Raw genomic sequence first — 7238 nt, 5'->3', positions numbered from 1 at the left:
GCCTTGGAGTGGCTTTTAAGAGACGTGGACTTTGCCCTGAAGGCTCTCAGTAAACATTGGTGTGGGTTATGTGGGTTGTTCAGCCTTAATGACAGACACTTGATGTAGCAAGGTTGAGTCACAAAGACCCACCCCGTCACAGTGCCTGATACCTTGAAGGATAGCACTGGCCCACTCACACTCCTGGTGTAGCAGACACCCAGGGGTGCTTTGGCACAGACAGGGCCTGTGTCCTGCTTGAGGACGGGACCGTCGCTCCTTGCCAGCAGGCTTCTGTTTCTCCTGCGGGGTTGCCTGGTGAAGGCGCCAGGAGTCATAGTCTAGAAGTGGCCCCTGTCTCTTCTGGGGCTACTGTCTGCTCAGATCCACGTGGCCGTGAAGCCGAGCTGAGAGAATGATGGGGAAATTCAAGCTTCTTTCTCTCCCTGCGGAAACATCCTGAGGCTTCCATGGCCCAGAGAACAGGGTCTTCTTAGGATGGGAGGTCGCCTGCCCTGATATGCCGCATGTTCCGCCTCGTCTGTGAAGACTGGAGGTTTTCCTAGACGGAAACACACGGCTCTCACCTGCACATGGGTTCCCATGTGTGGTTGAGAAGCTGGCCTGATGGTGACAGAGTCACTTTGAGGAGGACAGTCTTCCTTACTCTTCAGTCTAGGGCCTGCCTCATGCCCAGCATTGTGTTGGGCCTCCCAGCACCCATGTCCCCGAAGCCTGGCTTATGGTCCCCAGGCCCTCCCACACAGTCCTGTCCTGTCTTGTTTTTTACAGCCACACTGGGGCTTGCTGCTGCCTTCCGGCCTGGCAGACTTACTCTCCATTGTAAATATCACCAGCCTTCCTCATGGGTTTTTCCTTGTGTTTTCCAGGCTCTTCAGAGCAACCTGAAGTATTCCTTGTTGCCCAGACGGCTCATTATCAGCAAGAGGCTAGCTCAGTGCCTGCACCCTGCTCTGCCCAGTGGTGTGCACTTGAAAGCCCTGGAAACCTATGAGATTATCTTTAAAATTGTGGGGACCAAATGGCTGGCCAAGGATTTGTTCCTGTACAGGTATGACAGCTGCCCCATAGTGTGATTTTTTTCTTACTCAAGTAATCCATATTTCAGTTCACAAGATAAGCGAATGGTAAACAAGCAAAATTCGGGGGGGGTGGGGCAGTCCATCGTGAAGCCGTCCCGGGAGGTGGCCAGTTCCGCCCGCGGGGGTCCCTCCTCCCAGGCCTCTCGTTAGGCAGCAGTGTAGTGTGTACGTGCCGCTCTTCGCTGGCGGTACGTCGTGACATCTCCCGTGTGGATGGCTGGCCGGTCACCTGGGACGTGTGATTAGGTGTCTCATTTGTCCCCCGCTCCCTGTGTTCTCCCCCAAAGCTGCGGGTTGTTCCCTCTCCTGGCAAACGCAGCCATGTCGGTGCGGCCCGTGCTGCTTGGCCTGTATGAGAAGTACTTTCTCCCGCTGCAGAAGCTGCTCCTGCCCAGCCTCCAGGCCTTCATCATCGGCCTGCTGCCCGGTCTCGAGGAGGGCTCAGAGATCTACGACAGGTGGGTCGCAGCCGGTGCTGCCGGCTCTGCCGCACCCGGGCGAGTGGGCCGGGCTGCTTGTCTTCATGTCCTTGCTTTATAAGAAACGGGAGAGAAATGCGGAGACACGCGGAGCAGGGGAGGGGATGCCGTAAAGCGGGGTCGATGGTCCACATTTCTGTGGTGGTCTCTGCTCGACGAAGTGCTGTGTTCTCTGGGCAGTACCTCCGTTTACAGGTGAGAGAGCGCAGGCGAGTTTCCCAGAGTCACACAGTCAGTGGGCAGCAGAGTTGACGTTCCAGCCCCTGCACACGTCAGATTCCAAAGTCCTTCTTCCCAGTGAACTAGGCTGCTTCTGATAAAAACGCAAGGCCGGGTTTCATTCCCCAGGAGGGCTTGACAGGGGCTACTAGGCAGACAGACTACTTTGATAAATCTCAGCGACACTGGGAGAAATTTGTAAAGCTGACATGCGTAAAAGTGCAGGCAGGTGTTTTGGTCGCTGCTTGGGAACGGGAAAGAGAATGCACCACTCAGACCACTGCGCGTCCAGTGCCCTGTTCTTCTGGGGGATTAGGACGTATGGACGCTTTGTGAGTGATGCCGCGGTGCTAACCTCCGTCCACGGGATCTGTGCCCGGAGCTCATGCACAACCCGACTGGCAAAGCGAAAGCTTTGTGCTTGTAGACGTTTCCACTCGATGACGCACGCATCGCTCGGATTTTCCACGTGACGCATCCCCAGCCGCACCACGTTTGCCTGTTGTGTTGGCTGCGCTTCGAGGGTGCGGAAGGGGGAGGTGGAGTCAAGGAGTCGGTTCAAGGCCTGCTTGGGGTGCTCCCTGAAACTCAAGGGAACCGTAATCAGAATTGCTTGAGGGAGTGTGGCCAGTGACCAGGGTGCTTTAAATCGCAAGCTGTGCTGGGATTCGACAAACTTAACCAGAAATTTGCACTTCAGCCATCTCCATCTTTCACATAGAGTGAGTGGGTGGAGCTTCCATTCCGTCTGGCAGGTGGCAACGCCCTGAGAGTCGCCCTGAGAGTCGCTGGGGTCCCTTCCTTAGGAGGCGGAGCCTGTCTCTGCTGTTTTCAGCCTGGCACCAAGCCCTGTGGCTGTGGCACACGGTGAGGCGCAGCAGGCGTGTGGGTTAGTGAAAGGTCACGGTCACGCAGGGGTCAGCAGGAGAACCTTTACAAGATTCTGTCACTTGACTCCTAGACCCAGGCTCCTTCTAAAAGTTCTGGCCCCTTCATGTTTTCCAAACAGATGCGTGTGCAGCTGTCCAGGCGGATGAGGAAGGATGGAAATAGTAGGGGTTTGGGGTTTTGTTTTGTTTTTGGTTGTTGGTTGGTCTTGAAAAGATTAGCATTCTGGACACTAAACTGTGCACATTAATTTTGAAATTTTACAACTGAGGTGATAAGAGTAATTAGTAGTGGAAGGTTACTTAGCTTTTAACCCCGGTTAGCTTGCTCTTTACCTGGTTCTGCACAGCTAAGTCCTGTCAATGATGGCCGTCTCCTGAACAGTAGCATCATGTAAATTATTAATATCTGTTAATTTTCAGAATAAAAATGAGACTTAAAGCTACATTTATTTAAAGAGAAAAACTAGCTAGTGTTCTCTGAATATTGAAGAGGGGATAGCATATGTGGCATTTCCCAGGCTTTGTGACAGTGGAACCCCTCTTCTGAGGAACCGCTCCGTGGCTGGTGTTCAGCGGGCGCACTGGGAATTCACCCCTGTGAGCAGCGGAGGATGTCATGGTGCGGGCGTTACCTAGACGGCGGCGGCCTTCTCGTGGGAGGGGTCCTGGAGCACTCGGGGCTCCCTAATCTGTCGCCGTAGGCATCTCTTCCTAGTTCAGGGCTGCTTGTCTGCCTGGCTTACTGGAGCTGCAGCTGCCGGTGGTGCTTCCGCCACAAATTAGGGCCTTTGCTGCATTGTTTTCAGAGGTGGCAAAGATGAGCTCTGTTGGTTTTCTCAGCCTTGATAGAAGACCGTTTGGTACCTTCAGCCACTTAACCGTTCTGTGTGCTTTTTCTAAACACTGGGCTGTTACTCATGCCACTTCATCTTTGTTTTCCCCGAGACGACGAAACCGTGCATCATTTGCTACAAATATTTCATGAGACAAAAAGGCTCAGACTAGTCTTAAGGAGAACAAAATTAATTTCCAATATGAAAAGATGGTAGATTTTTTATATGAAATCTGTTTGTATATACTCAACTGCTTACTGAGAAATAAGCCAAAGACAGTTTGGGTTATAATAAGAGGGAAACAGTGGCGTTCATCCGACAGTTTCTTCGCGTGCCGGCTGTGTGCCAGACGCTCACCTGACGCTAGGTGAGCGAACAGGGCCGACGCAGTGGCAGTGGTGGGCGACGGGGCCTGAGCACTGCTCTGTCCTCCGTGCTGTGTGTTTGCACGAGATGCTCACATCTCCATCTTTCTCACGTCTCACGGCAGAGAGCAAATGTGCACAGAGGTTAAAGCGGTCCTGGGGACCACAGCCAAGAAGCAGACAGGATTCAGACACCAGAAACCTGAGCAGACCGGCGCATCCCACTGGGCCAATCCTTCTGCAGTTATTGTTAGTCGTCTTCGTGTATTGGAAGCATGTGAGAAAGAGAACCCTTTCCGATTTTGAGTCAGATCACTCGTTAAGCGAAATCCCTTTGTGGGGATTTGCCTCTGCTGTTCTATTGCTGGAGGCTGTCACCCGGCCACACAATTTTTGTCTTCGTTGTTGACAAGGAAGATGCCCTAGTCAGCTGCAGGTATAGCACCGAGCAGAGAAAGGCCTGGCCGTGGTCAGCGTCAGTGGAAAAACAAGCCTTGATCCACTGATGACACTGCTTCTGCTAAAGGACACACATGAAGTTGATGACGTGGTGTCATAGGAGCAAGACCTAGACAAAGATAAGGGATGAGTAAACGTTGGCATCAGCAGGAGAACTTCCCGGACCGGGAGCCCGTGTGTGGAGGTGCTGTGGGCAGGGACAGAAAACACCGCCCCAGGCTTTATGGCACTTGCACTGGAGTGGGAGGTCTAGGTGAATGTTGTCTCCAGCGTTTCTGAAGTCAAATGTCACATTTTGTCTGTGCTCAGGTTGGGAGTATCTTCATCATTATTTAAGTCTCCAATCAGTCACATCCGCCTTTTTTTTTTTTTTTGACATGTTTATGACTCTTTATGCTTCTGTATGAAGCGGCTGACCTGCTCATCCCCTTCGGTGGTGGAATCGTCCTCCTAAAAGTAGCAAGGCATCCATGGGGAGGCCAGAGGCAGAGATGGACTTAGTGCCATGGCGATACAACCAGTCCTACGCTGCCTGTTGGCCAAGAAGCTGTACCTCTCAGTGACTGACATGTGTTTTAGCACATTTAGTGTCAGCGACAGTGACAGGTGGACAAAGACACGAGGTGGCAGCAGCTAGATTGGTGGGGACACTGGCGTTTTCCCGGCCGGGGAGAATGAGCTGAGGCATGAAGCGATCACAGACACGTGGGGAAGGAGCCCTGAACCTCTGTCCTCTCACCCACAGGACAGACGCTCTGCTCCTGAGACTGTCTCTGGTGGTCGGCAAAGAGGTGTTTTACGCTGCCCTTTGGGGCAGTGTCCTGGCGAGCCCGTCCGTCCGCCTGCCCGCCTCGCTCTTTGTGGTGGCCCACATCAGCAGGGACTTGCCGGGCAAGGAGCAGAAGTACATGCTGGGGACGGATTACCAGCTCACGGTGGGTGCTGTCTCCTCACCGGGGCGTGGGGGCTGGCTGGCCGGGGCATGTGGGCACCGGTTGTCACTGGGGCATGGGGGCTGGCCGGGCACGCAGGTACTGGTCGTCAGCAGGGCATGGGGTGCTGCTGGGGTATGTGGGCATCAGTTGTCACTGGGCTGCAAAGGGACATCAGGGAGCAGAGAGAAATGGAGTCAGAGTGCGTAATGATGAGTTATCTAGCCAAACGAGGAGGCGTCATCCTGCAGGAGGAAACCCATGATGGTGGTGATCGCTTTTAACATATGCGTTATGATTTGCATATTCAAATGAGCGCTCACACCCACGGAGGGCACAGCTCATCAGCTCTGCGCTTAGCTGTAAAGGGCACGCGGATGCTGACAGCCTCGCACAGACTGCTGCTCTAGCTGCAGTCTCGTTCCCTTCCCCTGCCTTGTGTCACACTGACCACCGCATGTAAGGCTCCCGCTCTGGCCACTGTCTTGGTCCTGCTCCAGCTGTCATCCTCCCCTCTGGCTGCTCTCAAACCTGGATTGTCTGGATTCCTCAGGTGTCCGTCCCCAGGCCCTGAGGACAGCTCTCTTCCCTGGCAACGACATCCTTTCTCATGACCTTGAAAAATGGGAACCTCCCAAATCCTTGTCTCCTCTCCCCACACTTACCTGTGTGTTTAATGGCTTGCCATCTGTCGCCACCTGGTGGTGTACCCATGCTTCGAACTTAAAATGTTGAAAATAGAATTCCTCAGTAAAAAAGTTGGGGACTTGGTGTGAATTACTTACTCCTGAGTCCATTCCTCTTTGCAAAGTGGGAATAATGGATCTTTCTCATGGGTTCTCTGAGGACAAAGCGAAAAGGTCGATAAGAACCACTTCCCACAATGCTCGGGAGACAGGAGACCCTCGCAGACATGCCCGTCAGCACCACGTCTGTCTTTCCGTTTTCACTGCCCTGCTTCGACTTCTTGGGTCTTACCTCGGGATCACAGCATGATTTCTAACTGGTTTCTCCATACCCTGTCTCTCCTCCTGCCGTTCCTTTTAATCACCGGGTGGTCTGCTTTTCTAAAGCATAGCTCTGCTCATATCTGTAATGTGCTCGAGAAGTATCTGGTTTCCTGTGGTCTGTGGATAGAGTCCAAACTCAAGAGTATTCTAACAGTCTGCTCCCAACCCACCAAAACCCTTACTCTCCGCTTCAGGCTTCCTCTGCTCCCAGGGCTGACTGCTTGGCCTGACCTCGTGCGTCTGTGGTGCTGTCTTCGCTCCAGCCCCTCACTGCCTGTCTCTTCTCCACAGATCTCCATGTAGATGCTTCCGGTCCTTCAAGCTCAGCTTTCTCACAAAGCGTCACTGTTTCCCTGTTAGAAAGATGTCTCCCTCTCTTTTTCTAAATTCTCAGAACTTTTTATTAGCGTTTGTCTTATAGCTCTCATTATCTGTTATGCACCTATGTTATACCTTTCATACTTAGAAAATACACTTGAAAAAGGTGCTGAATTGGTTTGGAATCTGTTTGACTGAATGTCCTTGAGTTTGAGATTCGCTGAAGGTTGCTATTGGAACTGAAAGACAGACGTTCCTCTCTGAGATCGTAGAATTGGAGGTCTTAGACCCTGGCCATCTGTCCGGAACCCTCCAGCTCTCAGATGGAGCACGGGAGGGCTGCAGCTGACCATCCTCCTGATGCGCACAGCGTCAGAACCAGAACTCAAGTTTCCCAGATTTATTGTCTCTTCCTCCTAATCAAACACGGTGGTTTCAGTAGTCCCAGGAGAAGTTGCTTTCATTTTTATTAATGAAGAGTAGCCTGCAAAGGGTGGTAAACGTCTTGGGAATGAAATGTTTGTGCTGTTGATCATTTACAGGTAAAGGCTTTGTGCGCCTCACTGTTGGACTCAAATGTTCTGGTGCAGAGAAATACTCTGGAAATCGTACTCTTCTTCTTCCCATTTTACAGCTGTCTGGTGAGTCATT

General features: G+C 52.4%; 1 protein-coding gene across 1 annotated transcript in view; it reads left to right on the top strand.

Annotated features, from left to right (window-relative positions):
- The window catches only part of DOPEY2 (dopey family member 2), a 96158-nt gene that overhangs the window by 28662 nt on the left and 60258 nt on the right, over positions 1-7238 (top strand). Inside the window, exons 2-5 of the mRNA XM_023533892.1 lie at positions 870-1051; positions 1370-1540; positions 5073-5262; positions 7130-7228. Of these exons, the coding sequence (XP_023389660.1) occupies positions 870-1051; positions 1370-1540; positions 5073-5262; positions 7130-7228 (642 nt within the window). The remainder of the gene's footprint in view (positions 1-869; positions 1052-1369; positions 1541-5072; positions 5263-7129; positions 7229-7238) is intronic.

Source organism: Pteropus vampyrus, unplaced genomic scaffold (assembly GCF_000151845.1).
Source record: "Pteropus vampyrus isolate Shadow unplaced genomic scaffold, Pvam_2.0 Scaffold114, whole genome shotgun sequence".
NCBI lineage: Eukaryota > Metazoa > Chordata > Mammalia > Chiroptera > Pteropodidae > Pteropus > Pteropus vampyrus.
This window is presented reverse-complemented; position numbering and strand designations above follow the sequence as displayed.